This window comes from Miniopterus schreibersii, assembly GCF_964146895.1.
Source record: "Miniopterus schreibersii genome assembly, chromosome: 4".
NCBI classification, from domain to species: domain Eukaryota; kingdom Metazoa; phylum Chordata; class Mammalia; order Chiroptera; family Miniopteridae; genus Miniopterus; species Miniopterus schreibersii.
In genome coordinates, this window is record NC_138105.1 from 23430791 (window position 1) to 23448353 (window position 17563).

At 39.4% G+C, this 17563-nt stretch overlaps 1 protein-coding gene across 1 annotated transcript; it reads left to right on the forward strand.

Moving 5' to 3' along the window:
• Positions 1-1277: 1277 nt before the first annotated feature.
• SKP1 (S-phase kinase associated protein 1) lies at positions 1278-17429 on the forward strand. The gene is made up of 6 exons (XM_081135272.1): positions 1278-1740; positions 4536-4632; positions 9685-9758; positions 13308-13451; positions 15723-15863; positions 16547-17429. The coding sequence occupies exons 2-6, from the start codon at positions 4536-4538 to the stop codon at positions 16580-16582; spliced, it is 492 nt and encodes a 163-aa protein (XP_080991398.1). The 5' UTR covers positions 1278-1740; the 3' UTR covers positions 16583-17429.
• Positions 17430-17563: the final 134 nt, after the last annotated feature.

Genomic DNA, 17563 nt, shown 5'->3' on the forward strand with positions numbered 1-17563 from the left:
TATGGGAATTACTTTTAAGTTAACTTAAATTAATATTTACATAGTTCTGTGAGAGAAAGAAAACACTATGTAAATGGTAATTGCTGAAATTCAGTGTCCTCAGTATTTATAACACTACATTCAGGCAAAATTTTAAAAGAAATAATTTTTTAAGTACCTAAAAACAAGCATCTCTTGGTGATTCTAATATTGGGGGGTCCTCATATTTGCAAAAATATACCAGTCTTTGATGCCAGGCCCTGTACTGGGTACTTGGGCTAGATGTATGACCTGGCACTGCCCAGTGCTGCTTAGGATGCTCAACAAGAGTTTACAAGGCAGACAGGGCAAAGGGGCTCCCGTGGGCCTTGCCTAGGAGACCTGAAGCTCAGCTGTTGAGGGCAGGGCTGTGTTATGGAAAAAAAAAGTATGAGAGCTGTAGGTCCTTTCATCTTCCTTCATCAGCTGTGGCACCTGGCAGATACTGGATACCACTGCTTGTAGACAAAGACCTGGTAACTCAAGAAGCTGCTTGGCCTCCCTGCCCATTCCCATCCCATTAGAAACTGTAGGCCTCTGATTTCTTTAGAGGGCCCTGTGTGGAAGTGTCTTTTGTCTCCCTGGCGTCAGGAATACATCATGTGCCTGCTGGTTAGGTGAGCCTGGCGCCTCAGTCTCCTAGGGAGGGGGTGGCAAGGTTCCCTAAGCACAGCAAGGTACACAGCCAGGTAAAGTCCGTGGGTGGGGGCGGGGGCGGGGGTGTTCAGACCAACTCTTTCCCTTTAGGGCTGGCTTCATCCTGTGGACCCTGTCGCAGCCTTCAGGGAGAACCCCCTACGAGAGTTCTGTGCAGGCTGGACCCTGGCTGGCTGGCTGGCTGGCTGCAAATCCCCAGCCCTGTGCCCAGGCATACACCCAGGCATACACTGGCAGAGGGAAGCCTCTTCTCTAGACTTGGGGTTTCCTTACAACAGTGGTTATTTTGGGCCCTCTTCAGAAATTGATGGGTTAAGAGCACCAAACTGTGGAGTAAGGATCACATACTGGCTCTGCCACTGAACCGTTCGGAATCTGTTCCCTCACATGTAAAGGAAAAAAAGGGTAATGATATTTCCCCTCACGGGCTATTGTGCACAGTGAGCTAACTTGTGTTAGGTTCGGTGGAGGGCACTGAGACCCTGAGCAGAATCTCAGCGTTGCTGCAAAACCCATCTGCCTTCTTTTTCGGAGTCCGGGTTCTCCCGAGCCGCAACCAGAGCCGCAGCCGCTCCGAGGCACCACCCCCTGCGCCCCCTCCCGCCCACGAGCAGTTTCTAGGCTTTTCGCAGCTGAGGTCTTCAATTCGGCTGAGGGCAGCCCCTGCCTGAAAGACCCTTGCAGGTCGCAGAGTACACCGTCCAGTTCCCTGTTCCCTCTGAGGATTGGGAGCCCCGCTTTCGAGGATGGGGATAAGAATCAAGCCCCGCCTCGCCACGCCCGCCGCTCCCGCAGCCTCTTCGCCCTGCCCCACCGCTCTGGCGTCACGGGGCCGCCCGGCCGATCTCCACTTGCCGTCAGGCGAAGTCGGCGGCCAGCCCCGCCGGCTCTGTGACGCCACTGGCCCCGGGGTCCTCGACGCCAGCGCCGCTGATATATAAAGGCGGACGCTCAGCCGCGCTGTTGCTATAAGTGGCCTTGTTGTCCTCTTTTCTTTCTTGATCCTGCTGACGCTTCCCCGCTCTCGTCAGCCTCCGTCCCGCTCTCTCCTTGAGACCGAGCACCGTGAGTAGCCGGCAGCAGAGCTGGAAGGGGCGGTGGCGCCTCGGATTGCGAGCTGGTGGCTGCACCGCTGCGGCTTTGGCCTGCCTGAGGCGGGAGGCACCTGGGCCTCGTCTGCCCTGAGGCCCGGTGCAACTCGTTTCAGACTCCGTTCTCCGGGAGGTGCCGGCGGGTTCCGTTCTCCCACTCGGCCCTTCCATTCGGCGAGGCCTCTTTTGGTCGTGCGTCGTCACGACGCCCCCTGGGCTCCGGGGCGGGCGGGAGGAGGTGCGAGGCGAGCCCGGGATTAGGCCTTTTCTGCTCCGGGCCAGCGTCTGCCGGCGAGGAGCTCGGCTACAATGCCCAGGCTGCGGCCTGGCACCTCCCTCAGTATTGAGTCTGCCGGCCTCGGGGACCCAGGGCGGGAATGGCGGCGCGGCTTTTAATGGAGTTCCCTTGGCTGTTGTGAGCGTGGGCGTGTGTCCGTGTTGTTTTGGTGTCAGGAAGCGTGGCGGTGAGAGTGCTTGATTCTGGCTCTCATCCTTTCCCGTCTCTGGCGCCACTACTCACCGGTTCTCTCTCCAGCTGAGGTGGGGTCGAATCTTTGCAGATATCTGCCTGCTCCTTTTGAATATTTCTATTATTATTTTTAAAAATATATCTTAAAAGGAAAAAGTTGGTGAAACAACGGTTGTAATAGCAGGTACCATAGTCAACAGGGTGTGACTTTTAGGAACCCTACCTTTATAAAACTTCAGGTGTCTGGAAGGGATAGGACGTCCACATGCTTTGTTCACTTTTTAATGGAGACTTAAGGTTTGGGTTTTTGGGTCATGAATTTTTTTTGTGTGTCAGAGCGTCCCAATAGAATGTATCTGTCGTAGAGCAATGTAGACTTCTCCACTCTGCCCTCTGAAAAGAGGTGTCAGAATTTCGGGTCACTTAAAACAGGTTTTTTTTTCCCTTTATGATGTTGATAGAACCCACATCATGCTAGCTACGGAGACTGATTTAATTTCCAACTACAGGAGCCTAAAGAATTGAAGGAAGTCTTGGAAGCATGTCAAATAAAAATTTCATCCATTACTTAAAAATTCTGCACCAAATTCCAGTTGTATAACACTAAAAAAAAGTTCTCTTTAAATGTTAAGTTTAGGATTGCAAAGTGCATCAAATTACAGATTAGACGATTGACTCCCTGCTATTTAATAAGACCTCAACTCCCTTAAGAGTAACCTAATACACGAATTTGACTATGACTAAGCAGATCTTGCTATTTATTGAGAGTTATTTGAAAGAAATGTGAAATGGTCACCTGCTTAAAAATAATTTTATCAACTGCATTGCCAGACTTGTGATTCTGTAATGTGTATTCCAGTATTACAGGACATAAAAAGGACATAGACTGTTTTGTAATTAAAAACTGGGCTCACGTTAAAATATTTCTTTTGGAGATAACTTTTATTATTGCCTTGTCACAGCCAAGGTCCTCTGCCCTCGGCCCTCTGCATTATTGGCAACGCTAAGCAACAAGGAGAAGCAGACATATTTGTGAACTGAAAAGTGAAATTCGATTCTTTACAATCATGGATCAGTGAGAGCAGAATATTTCAGTGCTTGGTTTTAAAACATATCTTTACCTTTTTGCTTCCTTTCCCTAACAGCTTGTCTGTTTGGGAGATAGAGAGAATTGTCTGGGAAAATCTGAATGAATATTTTAACTTACTTAATGGGTCTTAAATTTTTAAGTCTAAAATAAGGTGCAATGAATGTTTTAAATGCCAAATTCTCCACTATCAAGTTAATAGTGACATTACAAGATTATAACTATCTCAGAAGCATGGGCCTTTAAAATCTATACTTGAAATTTGAAGAGGTCTTGAATCAATATAGTCAAGTATTGCTGTCCTCCCCCCCCCCCAACACACATACCCTCTTCCCCCAAGAATGTGAAGATGGTAAAAAATTGCTAACTTAGAATTTTTAATTTTAAAGCACTTTTTTGGCCAGAATTCAAGTCCTTTGAAGTTAATTGCTTAATTAACTTTTAAGTAAGAGGTGTCTTTTTCCTAATAGCTCATAATTAATCTGAGTTAATAAATACATTTTTGAAGCAAGTAGTAGGTTATTACTATGAGGATTTTGGCAGAAGATCTCAAACTTGGACACCTGGACAGTCAGTAATGAAAGATAAAAAGGACTCTGTGCAATTTAAGTTCCTTATTTGGCTTAGGGAATTAGATTGATATTTGCTTATCCTTAGATCTTTTATTCTGTTATACGATCTTGCATTGATCCAAACATAAATATATCCTGATCGAATCTTTGGATTTGAACTTATTTTTCACTGTTAAGTCTCACTAGGGGAAAATTACTGTCTTATTTGGTAGCTTTGTGTATTTCGGACTGACCTCCCTTGGGTTTGCAGGTGGTTAATTGTGGCAGTTAACTATTCAAATGGAGTAGTCAGTATTCAGTAAAGGCAGAAATACAGACAAAAAGAGTAAGTCCATTTTAGATATATTTTGCATCAAAAGTATGGAATATAACTTTTTAAATTTATACCAGCAATGAGTTCAGTAGGGCAGACCTTAAAAGCTTCTGTTCCTAGGAATTATATTTTGAAAAAGTTTTATAGAAACACTTGTATGTTAGCCTGTGAATAATCACTTACAGTGTTTTACAGGGCTATATACTACAGGTTCTTAGGATTTTATCGCTAATAATTAGGAGGGCTTCTAACAGACTGTAGTTGATGAAATGTCTTATAGAACTAATATCTCTTAGATTTCAAATTCAATATAATGCATTTTTTTTAGATGCCTTCAATTAAGTTGCAGAGTTCTGATGGAGAGATATTTGAAGTTGATGTTGAAATTGCCAAACAATCTGTGACTATCAAGACCATGTTAGAAGGTAAGTTTATTTGAAAACCTGGGTCAGGGGAAAGGGCAAAAAATAAGTAGTTTGAGATAACCTGTGAACATGGAATTTATACAAGTAACAATCTGTCAAAGTGCTCAAGAGTATGAAGGGGTGAAGTTTACCTCTTTCAGAATTAAACTATTAACTGCATTTTTCTGATACAGGTCATCCCTTATGCATTGTCTGAATTAATGAGATTTTTTTCCCCTTTTTAAATAGATAAGACCAATTTTCTGTTTCAAGTAAATTTAGATTCACAGTTTCTAATGACAAAAATTAAAGCCTTTGAAAAAGAGATCCCTTCTGTAAGGTAGCTAAATAGAGTACCTTGTTTCAACAGAGGGAGTAAACTGAGTAGATTGTAAACCGAGTAGGTGTGTTTTTGTTTTTTTTAACCAAGTTTTCCCTTTTGTCTAGTTTGTCATTCCTCTGAAACTGCTGCAACGTATATGTGCAGCACAACAAAGAAGTAGGACAGAAAACAGAATCTGAAACATTTTGAAATGTTTACTAGTTAATATGGATCTCTCAGTATTACCATTGGGCTGGTGGACATTAATATAATATGGAGACACACAAGTCAGTTTCTAGAATTGGGGGGGAAAACTTAGTAGTAATAAGAGTGTTCTTCACTACTTAAGTGTCAAATGTTTTTATGTAGGGAAGATCTGTAGCTTATAGATACTTAAGTGAAGGGAAGTTATGTGCCAAGCACTACCTACGGTGAAAAGAAGGTAAGTGAGAAATAGTCCTTGCCCTTGAAGGATTTTTAAACCAGGAAGGGAGACAGACACTAAACAAGTGAAACTGTCATGTGTTATAACTAGTGCATTAATAAAGTTGTATGCCAAGTGGTGCTCTGGGAATATCTTGGCTGATGCTATTCTTCAGGCTTGTGGAGAGACTGCAGTGTGTAGTCCAAATGAGGTGATATTTCAAATCTAGTACAATTAGGATGTTTTGGGAGATCGTTCTGCAGTAGAGAGAGGATGTGTTGGAGAAAAGTAAAGTCAAGGTTTTTAGTTGGGGTTTTTGAGGTAGGGTGAGATTGTGATACCGTAGTTGGTAGAGCTGAATGGGTTTGAGAGGAATGGAAAGAAAATGGCTTCGAGCTTGAACATGTTATATGTTTTTGAGATTCCTTCAATAGATCTTTGTAACAGTTTATAGGCAGTTGAGGATGTGGATCTTGGTCCCTGGGTTTTAGACTCTTGGAGATAGATTTACTTTGTATGGTGGATTACGAGAGTATGTATCTGTGGCAGTAAATGAAGTTGGCAGGTGGCCATATTAGGGCAGGAGTCTAGAAGTCAGAAGTAAAGTAGTATTTGTGGAAGCCAAGTAAAGAGGGAGGCATTTTGAGGTGGACAGAGTGATTATTGGATTCATATACTTCTGATTGATATTTAGGATTTCACAGTAAGATAGAAAACTTCTCACAGCAGAAATAGGTGTGGTAGAGGCAGAAGCTGACTGTAGAGGGCTTTCTCAGTGTGTGACTTCTGTTTGCTAATAAAAGCTGAATATGTAATTCTTTTTGGTCGTTGATACCAATCATGTGGCACTTACATTCCTGTGTCCTGGTAACTTATATACATAGATCATTTCTATTAAGTTGTAAACCCCTTGGTACATCCCACAGTCACTGTCCATCAAGTACCTGTTGAATGAAGAACTATGGTATGGTCACTAATAAAAGAGTGTGAAAACAATCCAAGTGTCCCTAAAGGCAGGTGAGTAAGGCTTTGTCTAGAAGATGTAGAAACTGATACCACAATTGCTGCCTGAATACTTGCTTTGGCAATGAAAGTGTTCTTTATTTCATCTTAGTTGGTGCCTGGCACACTAATCTGTCTCGTGCTGCTTCAAAGAAGCATTTGCCAATGTAAGAACATAGGGCTCCTTAAGGGTTTTCCACACCAGCTTTAATCACTGAATCAAGTGGAATGATAGTAGTAGTTAAATGATTCCATAGCATTTGGCTTTGTCATAATTACCAATGGTTTACATAGAAGTCTAGCCTCTTGAGGACTAGAGTCTATTGAATTCAGCAACTTACTGCCTTCCTTGTTATGCATCTGATGTATCTCTATTATGGGTCTTTTTGTGACTCAGAAAACAAATACAAACTTCTGATCACAGGACAATCAAAAGTGAAAATCTTGGCTTTGTACATGTGAATTGACTGACTTGTTCAGGTACAGGGGTGTGGTATCAGGATACAGGTGTCTTTCAGAAGTCTGAAACTAAATAGCTTAAAGGAATTACTACTTGTGCATTCAGTTTAAAAGCAAAAAAACATGGTAAATCCTTAGTTTAAAGGTTAGAGAAATAATCCTTTACAACCATAAGGCCTTATTTTTATTTTTTTATTGATTTTAGAGAGAGGAAGGGGGGGGAGAGAGAGAAGCAAACATCAGTGTGAGAGAGAAGCAACATCGATTGGTTGCCTCCTGTATGCCACTGACTGGGGATCAAACCCGCAACCTGGGTTTGTGCCCTGATTGGGAATTGAACCTGAGACCCTTTGGTGCATTGGACAACACTCCAACCAACTGAGCCACACCAGCCAGGGCTAAGGCCCATATTTTTAATGTGACTTAAGCCTTCTTCCAAATAACATTTGGATCTAAACAAGATGGGTCTTTTGTATTATGTTTTCTCTAAATCTTAATTCCTCAAACACAAGTATTTTACAGAGTAAAACTTTTTTCTCTCCCTTCTGATTAAAAATATTTTTACTACTTCAGGAAAAGGGTAAGTGGCTTGATCTAAATTGGGACATTATTATTGATTTATTTAAAATATGTTTTTATTGATTTTAGAGAGGAAGGGAGGGAGAGAAACATCAGTGATAGAAACATCGATCAGCTGCCTTGTGCACCCTACCCCCCCGTGCTGGGGATCAGGCCCCCAACCTGGGCATGTGCCCTGACCCAGAATCAACCGGCAACCTCTTGGTGCATGGGACAGTGCTCAACCATCTGAGCCACATTGGTCAGGACAGAATATTATCATATAGTTTTACTCTGGGCAAGATGGGATCAGGGAAAGACATTGGTGGGAAAGAGGAGAGAGGAGATGAGTAACCCTAACAAATACAGGAAAATAAGATACGGAGAGGGGAGATGAGTAACCCTAACACATACAGGGAAATAAGATACTTTTTGAATCTACACTTCATGTTGTCAGGTGCATCATCTGTTTCATTTCTCATCTCTACCTTTTGACAGCATCTGACAAGTTATTCTCTTCTACATTTGGCTTCCAAGATACTTTACTTCTAGTACTGTCCCTCACTGACAGCCTTCTGTCTCCTTGTCTTTAAAACCTGAAGGTCCCTAGGGCTTACTTAATCATTGGACCTCTTTACTGTATCCGTACTGATTCATTCCCTTGGTCATCTCATTTAGCCTCATGGTGTTATAAACTACACCAATTCCCAAACTTACCTATAGTTCTCATCTCTTGATTTTTTAGACTTGTGTATTTAGCCACTTGGTTTACTCTTAGTATCTAATTGATATCTCAAACATATGAAAGTAGAGTTCTTGATTTTCTTCCTTCCAAAATCACAGTTCTCTGACAGACTTCCCCATATCAGTCAGTGGCAACTCCACCTAGTTCATCATGTCTTAAACCTTAGTCTTCTGACTCCTTTCACATTCTACTTCCCATCTTTTGGCAAATTCTATTGCCTCTACCTTCAAAACGCATACAGAATTATACCATTTCTTAATTTTTCCATAGCTATAAATCTTGAGCCACTATGTTGTGCCTGGATTATTGCTAGCCCCGTAATTGGTTTCCCTCTGCTCTTATCATCTCTTACAGTAGCCAAAATGTAGGCCCTATTACTAGCAGGCCCCCCATTCTTGACCTCATGTGTTCCTTTCACCCTTGCCAATCCTGCGATAGCAACAATAGATTCCTTAGTGTTTTTAGAACATGCCAGACACTCCCATCAGAAGGCCTTTGCACTTATTTGCCATTCCCTCTGCTTAGGTGTTCTCTCTTCCTTTGAAATTATACTGAAATATCTTGTCAGTGAGACAGCCTGATCTGTTCTAAAATTGCACCAATTCCTTCCATCCTGTATTCATTGCTGACTCAACTGCCTAGGACAGCACGTGGATATATCAGGGACTGCACTGTTTGATTCAGCACTTGCCATGTCAGCATAACTGATACTGTGCTACATGAAAATAGTACTGTAGTAACTTTTGGCCTCTAATCTTGGTACGTGCTAACTATTAAGTCACTTTCTTTGGCAGCTTTTTTTTTAGTCTTGTAGAAACCAAAGGACAGACCCATTTGGTTTGAAAAATATTATATAGAGTCTTTAATGACAAATCTTTAAGTAACATGGATTTTTATGTAAAGTTTTGTCTTTGGAGTTTTCCAGAGAAACAGATTCAAAATTACAGGTAATCGTGTACATGATCAATAACACTAAAGGTTATACCCTGAAACTGAATCACTCAACCCACATTCTCATTAACTTCCCTAGACATATTTTTAACAGTTCCTTATGCATTCTTATGGAGATATTTTAAATATATATATTCCCCTTTTTTATTCAGGTATTTTTTTAGACCGGTTTTTTAAAAACTTTAATCTTGAAATTATACCAGTATGTATGGAGCTGCCTGCCTTGTTTTTGTCAGTGGCTGCATGATCTGTTGTGTGTGTTGTGTGAGATTCTGTTACATGTGATACTTATCATTGTTTTATTTTTTTAAATGCAGTCCATCTAGAGAGTTTAGTATAAAGAGTAAAGATAAGGGTTTGGTTTTTTTTCTCCTAAATGGCTGCCATCTCAATCACACTTATTAAATCATTTTCCTCCTATTTAAGAACTCTTTTGATAAAATATTCCTGTATTTGTCCACTCACAACTTTATATAGTTTCGGGTGATTTAGTAAAGTACTTTTATAGTCTTTCAGACATGTCATGCTAGTTACTTACTTGAAAAATAGCCTGGTTTTGTATAAATGTTATAATGGAGTTAGGAAATAATGGCAACTCTCTTGTTTTGTTAGATTTGGGAATGGATGATGAAGGTGATGATGACCCAGTTCCTCTACCAAATGTTAATGCAGCAATATTAAAAAAGGTAAACTAGCAAACTATATACCTGTATATGTATTTTTCCTTTTTCGTTTAACAATATCCTGGTGATCTTTTTATGTTGATACAGAGATAGCTTCCTTTTTTAAAATAAGAAACAAAACTCTGTGTAGTATGATTGACTCTTAAATATTTGTTGTAGTTTATTTAACCAGGCCCTGTGAATGTTTGAGTTGTTTAGTTTTTCCATTGACACATTTAAATTACTTAAATATAGCTGTATGTAATTAGCAAAAAGGAAAATTTTTGTGTTGTTTGTCCACTGAATGGGTATGCCTCAAAGGGAGCCTGAGAATAAGAGATGTTCTTTAGTTATCTCAGTTGATCACCTTACCTGGTGTCTAAGCATAAATGGCTCTCCACCTTGAATAGGGTTTTAGTGTTTCAGGTCACATGGCTCCTTAACAGAACCAGCTATTTGAATTGAATTCTTATCTGAAAAAAACAGCAACCAGTTTCCACATTGGGGGAAAAGTAGCTGGGCTTAGAGAAGGAAATAGTTTACTCTAGTTAGCCCCTTTTTAAGGGATTTTTCAAAGGTCATCAATCATGTGCACTTTCATCTTATGCTTCCTCTTGACCCTGGTATGAGATGTAACTGCATTATGTATATTTCCATACTCTTAGTTCAATTGGCTATTACCAGTCTTTTTAATTCCCCTGGACTAGGTAAAAAGTGATTCTTCTCTAAGCCTGAACATTTTTTACATGTTACTGGCCATTTATATTTTCTGTATTTCTGTTTTCCTTTGCCCATCTTTCTAATGGGCTTCTAAAAAAATTGTGGTAAGAAACATAACATAAAGTTTACCATTTTTTTAAGTGAACAGTTTAGTGGCATTTACATTGTTGTACAATCATCACCATTAACCATCTCCAGAACTGAACATATCCTGGAGATCTTTTCATCATCCCAAACTGAAACTCTGGACCCATAAACAATAATTCCCTGTTAGCCCCCTCCAATCCCTTGTACCCACTATTCTTTTTTATTTTATTTTAAATTTATTTTTATTGATTGATTTGGGAGGAGGGGGAGATTTGTTCTTCCACTTATTTATGCATTCATTGGTTAATTCTGTTTGTGCCCTGACCTGGGATCAAACACACAGCTTTGGCGTATTGAGATGTCGCTCTAACCAGTTGAGCTACCCAGCCAGGGCTTATAACCGCTATTCTATTTTCTGTCTCTGTGAATTTGACTATTCTGGGTACCTCATATAAATGGGATTATTGCAATATTCTTTTGTGTGTGGCTTATATCACATAGCATAATGTTTTCAAGGTTCATCCATTTTGTAGTCTAGTGGGCTTTTTATAGGAGTTCTTTATATAGAGTTTCTACCATTTTGCTTGTCTTATGTCAACTCATAGTATTTTATGGCTTAGAAGTTTTAGATTTTATTTAGTTGTAGATTTCCTTTCTGGTTTCTAGGTATTGTCTTGCAATTAATATTCTACTTTACATTAATGTAAAATGCTTCTAAAAGTTTCGCTTGCATTCATTCAGATTCCAGTTGTTGGGGGAAATGTACAACATAAGATATGTCAGATGGAAAAGCTATGGATTATAAGTGGGTTGGTAGGTGGAGAGTTAGTTATTTTAAAAATAAAGGTGATTAGGAAATGCCTTACTGAGAAGATGGTCTTTCAACAAAGTCAGACTGTGGGGGAAAGAGAATTCTGGACAGTGGGAGCAAGTGCATTGACTCCTAAGACAAGAGCATGCCACCCTACCTTTTGAGGTGGCTAGAGCATAATGAACAAGCAAGGACGTAGTGTAGTAGAGAAGGTCAGAGCTGATGGGCTGGGTGATATAGGGCCACTTCTGAGAATGAACTTTTTTTAACCTATTTGCATTATTAAGATTATTTAAACCTTAAGTATATTGAATAACCACATAATCCAAAAACTAAAATCTCTTGTCTCTCATCTGACCAGAAATATCTATAAATAATAATAATAAACATTAATTTTTTGCATATCCTTTTAAGAATTTTTAATGCCCCTGTAAGCAAATACTAATTGCTCTTTTTCTTTTCTTTATATATATTTTTATTAATTTTAGAGAGGAAGGGAGAGGGAGATAGAAATGTCATCACTTGGCTGCCTCCTGCAAGCCCTGTGCTGGGGATCAAACCTGCAACCTGGGCATGTGCCCTGACCAGGAATTGAACCAATGACTTCCTGTGCATGGGTCAGTGCTCAACCACTGAGCCACACCAATAGGGCTCTTTTTTTCCTTTTTTTAAAATCCTCACCTGAGGATAGTTTTTTCATTGCTTTTCAGAGAGAGGACAGGGGGGTGCAGGGGAGAGAAACGTCGGTGTGAGAGAGAGACACATCATTTGGTTGCCTCCCACATGAGCCCCAGCCAGGGCTGGGGATCAAGCCTGCAACCAAGGTACCATACCCTTGGCCAGAATTGAACCTAGGACCCTGTAGTCTGTTGTCCAGTGCTCTAACCACTGATACAAACCGGCTAGGGCCCAGGCTCTTTTTCTTACACAACTGGAATACTTCATAAAAAGCTGCTGTTTATTTCATTAAAGTCCTTTATGCTTGGCTTTCCCTTCTAGAAATAGTTCTTTTCGTTTTTTGCATCCTGGCAGTATAATTTCTTGGCTCTGCCATTTTTCCTCAGCATTTTCCCCCCCAATATTAAATACTGTGAAAAAATGTTAATCATACAGAAAACACCCATTTGCCCACCACTTAGATTCTACAACTTAATACTTTTATTGCTGATTTTGGTCTTTATAATGGTACGCATAGTCTAGGTGATCAGCTTCCTGAAAATTTAATTATGTGTTCATTCACCTAGTAAGGGAACATTTGGGCTCTTTTTGCTTTGTTATTACATTGAATAGTCTTGTGTATTTGGGTATTTAGAATTGCTTGGTGGTAATGTATGCATATACTCAGTCTCACTAGGTAGTGCTAGATTACTTTTCAAAGGGGTTATTCCAATTTATACTTTCCTGTAGAAGAGTTTGTTATCCTCATACTATTGTGAATAATCAGTATCAAAATCTTGGTTTTTTTTTTGGCAATCTAAACTAGTTGCATATGACCAAAGTGTTAATTTGCATCTGGTGAGGCTGAGCATTTCCTCCTGTTTCACTATTCAGATTTCTTTTGTGAATTGCCTATTTATTTTTAGTATTTCTTTATAGTGATTTTTAAGATTTTAGATTCTGTAGGGTAATCCATTGCTGGTTGTACATGTTGTAGGTACTTCCCAGTCCTTGTCTTGTGTGACTTTATATATATTTTTTGCACAGGAGGTTTTTAATGTGGTCAAGTACAGTAATCTGTCTGCAGGATTTACTGTTATCTAAGGTCTTCCACTCTCTAGAGTTGTGAAGATTCCTCAAACTTCATTTTTGCTTTTCAAGCTTGGCTGCTAACTTTATTATTCTAGTCAGCTTCTAGCTAATTCTTAGCTCAGTATAGGAATAACTTTGCCCCAGCAGTGGAATGACTACCGTGTGACAAAATACCACAGAGGAATGAACTTTTGTTTTTGTTGTAGGTCATTCAGTGGTGCACCCACCACAAGGATGACCCTCCTCCTCCTGAGGATGATGAGAACAAAGAAAAGCGAACAGATGATATCCCTGTTTGGGACCAAGAATTCCTCAAAGTTGACCAAGGAACACTTTTTGAACTTATTCTGGTATGTTTTTGTGTTTCTGTGTGTATGTTTTATATATATAAGGGAAAGTTTATTTAGAAAGTTACAGAGGTAGTAGAACTGCCCTTGGAGCTTAGGAGAAAGAGGGGAGAGAGGTATGAGCCATGAGGGATGAAAGAGGGAGGAGAGGCACAGGCATGCCCTGGAAAAAGAGCACACTGGAGAAAGAAAGGGATGGGGAAATGTGCGGGCATGCTCCATAGAGAGAGCTGCTGTTCTGGTGTATGTATATATGTTTTTAAATATGTCTTTTTTGATGCCAAGGGGGGGAGGGGAGAGAGAAACAGAAACATCAGTGAGAGTCATTGATCAGCTGCCTCCTGCACATCCCTCACTGGGGATCGAGCCTGCAACCTGGGCATGTGCCCTGACCGGGAATCGAACCTTAATCTCCTGGATCACAGGTCAGTGCTCAACCGCCAAGCCACACCAGCTGGGTTCTGGTATGTTTTTAATGAATGCTATAAGATACTCTACTTCAGATCCTTTAGCACTTCTTATAGAGTTTAATTTGTTAAATTAATTGATACTGAATTTTAACACTTTGAACTCAAATCCACATATCACATTAAATGTAAATGGTCTAAAAACCACAATGAAAGGGTAGAGATTGTAACATTGGATTAAAAAGAAGCAAGACTCAGCTATGCTGTCTACAAAAAACTCACTTTAAATATAAAGATAGCCCTAGCCAGTTTGACTTAGCGGTTAGAGTGTTGGCTCAAGAACTGAAGGGTCCCAGGTTCAGTTCCTGTCAAGGGCATGTACCTCAGTTGTAGGCTTGATCCCCAGCCCTGGTCGGGGCTCATTTGGGAGACAACCAATTGATATGTCTCTCTCACATCGATGTTTCTCTCCCTCACACCTCTCCCCCATCCACTCTCTAAAAAGCAATGGAAAAAATAAGGCCTTGGGTGAGGATTTAAAACAATAAAAAATAAATATAAAGACACATTAGGTTTGGGGTGGGGGCGGAATATATGATATTAACATTAACCAAAAGAAAACTGGAGTGACTATATTAAAGTAGATTTCAGGGCAAAGAATATTACCAGGATTAAAGAGGGTCATTGCATAATGATAATGAAATCAGTTCATTATTAAGAGGGCATAACAGTTCTAAACACTGATCTGCCTAAATGCAGAACTTCCAGAAAGTTAAACAAAAACCAGCAGAACTCAAAGGGTAATAGACAAATCTACAATCATAGTTAGATTTCCACGCCTGCCTATAAATAATTGATAAAAACAAGTAAACAGAGAAATCAGTAAGGTTAAAGAAGACTTAAGTAACAGTGTTGATCAACTTGTCCTAATTTACATTTACAGAACATTACATCTAATGACAGCAGAATATATGTTCTGTGTATATTAAAGTAAATACTGTCAAGGTTAGGCATATACTGGGCCATAAAATAAGTCTTAAGTTTGAAAGAATTCAAGTCACACAGAGTGTGTGTTTTCTGATCCCAATGGAATTAAATTAGAAATTAGTAACAAAGCAATCTGGAAAATCTGTAAATATTTGAAAACGAAATAACATCGTTCTCAGTAACCCATGAGTCAAAGAAGAAATCAAAAGAAATATTAGAAAGCATTTTGAACTGAATGGAAATAAAGCAGAACACATGAAAATCTGTGAGATGCAGCTTATAGTAGTATTAGAGAGGAATTGATAGCAAACACCTATATTGGAAAAGAAGAAAAGTCACAAATCAGTGATCTAAGCTTTTAGCAAAAGAAACCAGTGATAGATGAAATTAACCCGAAGAAAAACAGAATGTTAAAGATAAGAGCAGAAATCAATAGAAAATGGGAAAACAGTAGAGAAAATCAAAGAAACAAAAAGCTGATTATTTCAGAAGATCAATAAAATGTAATGCAGTAGCTGCTTATGTTTGAATTCTTTAAATATTTTGTCAAGATTTGATGTGCTTGTGTGCTTGTGCATGCGCACATACATACATTATTAGTGGCCATTTTTAACATTTGAGGGTGTAGTATATATAGTTAAGGCAGCATGAGGTGTAGTATATGTGGTTTACTTAAGGCAGCACGAGGACTCAGTATTAAAGAGGTATGCAGTGAAGGGGATGAACAAATATCTTTCACAAAATGTGTCTGATTTACTCTCCTTCACTTTCTTAAAATTAATTAGCATTTTAAGCTTAATTAGATACGGGTTATCAGCCACTAACTTGCGATTTAGTTTAAAACATCAAATATACTTTAATGAAAACAATCACTTTACAGGCTGCAAACTATTTAGACATCAAAGGTTTGCTTGATGTTACATGCAAGACTGTTGCCAATATGATCAAGGGGAAAACTCCTGAAGAGATTCGCAAGACCTTCAATATCAAAAATGACTTTACTGAAGAAGAGGAAGCCCAGGTAGGTAGCCCACAGCTTGTTCTTGATCACATGCTTTTTAAAAGAATAAAATCCGTAACATGCCAGGAAAAGAAGTGCCTGTATCAAGGAGCCTTGACTTTGAGGTGTAATAGGTATCTTCCATGTCCTAAAATATAATAGGTACCTTCTGTGTCCTAAAATGAGTCTAAACACTTGAATGATACTGCTTTTTTATAAATGTGGGAACAATATATTTTTCAGCCAAAGGTGTTCTTTGATACTTCTTAGCAGTTACTAGTTTTGGCACCTGGGACCTTACATATAAGCCATTAGTGACTTTAGAAAAGCAGACCCTAGGGATGGTTGGATGCTGGGATACTTTAGATCAGCTTAGTGAATGGGGAAGAAATGATGAATAGATTAGAGTGATTTTGTTGACACAGCTACAAAGTGAAATAATGTGAACTATTTGAATTTGCTCCATTAGCTCTGGTGACTAAAGCTGTAATTGCCCACTGCCTTTGCTTTTTTGATAATTTCAGCAGGGCAGAATAAAAACCTGGGGGGGCGGGTAACCAGGATTTTTACTGTTAACCTGGTGTTTTTCCAGTTTTCCATCTGTTTTCTTTCTGACCCACCTCACAGACTAATAATAAATTATTAGGTGGTAGTCTTAGGAAAGACTACTTAAGGTACTTCCTTATATCCATCTCTTCCTCTAGGTACGCAAAGAGAACCAGTGGTGTGAAGAGAAGTGAAAAGTTGTGCCTGACACTGTAACACTGTAAGGATTGTTCCAAATACTAGTTGCACTGCTCTGTTTATAATTGTTAATATTAGACAAACAGTAGACAAATGCAGCAGCAAATCAATTGTATTAGCAGAATATTGTCCTCATTGCATGTGTAGTTGGGGTACAGATTCCAAACCTATGGCTGAGTTTCTTCCAGTATGATCAAAAGTATCTTTTTTCTTTGCTCTGAATAAAACTGAATTGTGGGTTCTCTATAGAAAAGTAGCATTTTGGGCTTTCCCTCTTTTTGTAAAGCAACTTCTGCCTAGTTGTCTAGTTAACTTTAGTTTAGTGACCTTTTAAAAGTTGGCATTGTAAATAAAACAACTTGCAAAAGTTTTCTGGAATAGAATTAACAACGTATTATCTTTATTCATGAGTTAGAAGCTGGTTACTTGAGGTAAATGTTTTGAGTGGAGTTACTAGGATGTCTTCCAGCTTCCTGGAGTCAAGGAGTACCACTGGTGTTGATTAGCCCATATGTAGCAGGGCTTTCTTAACTGGATCTGAACGCTTGTTTTTGGGTTTTTAATCCTCTATGTTGGCTAGACACTCAGTTACTACTCAGTTTGTGGTTTTGGGGGAAATAAAACTAGACAGTTGTTAGCGTTTCAGTTAGAAAAGACAACCTTTGTGGTATGTCATCCTTTTATAATCAGTGATCCCATATGGGGAAAACTATTTACACTACTTGCATGTAAAATATATTTTAACCTTTAACATTAAAGTGTGTGGCAAAACCCAGAAAGCATCCAGCATGAATGCACGATACTTTCAATAAAGAGTCAGTTACATAGTAGGTAGTAAACGGATTTGCTTTGTGTACTTAAATGTGTCTTTTCACTTAATATTAAATGAGTTAAATTTATGTATGGTTTTTTAGCTGGAAGACTTTAAGCAGTCCTAACTGCCGGGGCTGCTGACATAACAATAGGGTTCTGATAGA

Excerpts from the sequence above, each read along its gene's own strand:
- SKP1 (XM_081135272.1), top strand. The coding sequence starts at position 4,536 with ATGCCTTCAATTAAGTTGCAGAGTTCTGATGGAGAGATATTTGAAGTT. Across the intron at positions 9,759-13,307 it reads ATGCAGCAATATTAAAAAAG|GTCATTCAGTGGTGCACCCA; the intron begins GTAAACTAGCAA and ends TTTTTGTTGTAG. Across the intron at positions 15,864-16,546 it reads CTGAAGAAGAGGAAGCCCAG|GTACGCAAAGAGAACCAGTG; the intron begins GTAGGTAGCCCA and ends CTCTTCCTCTAG.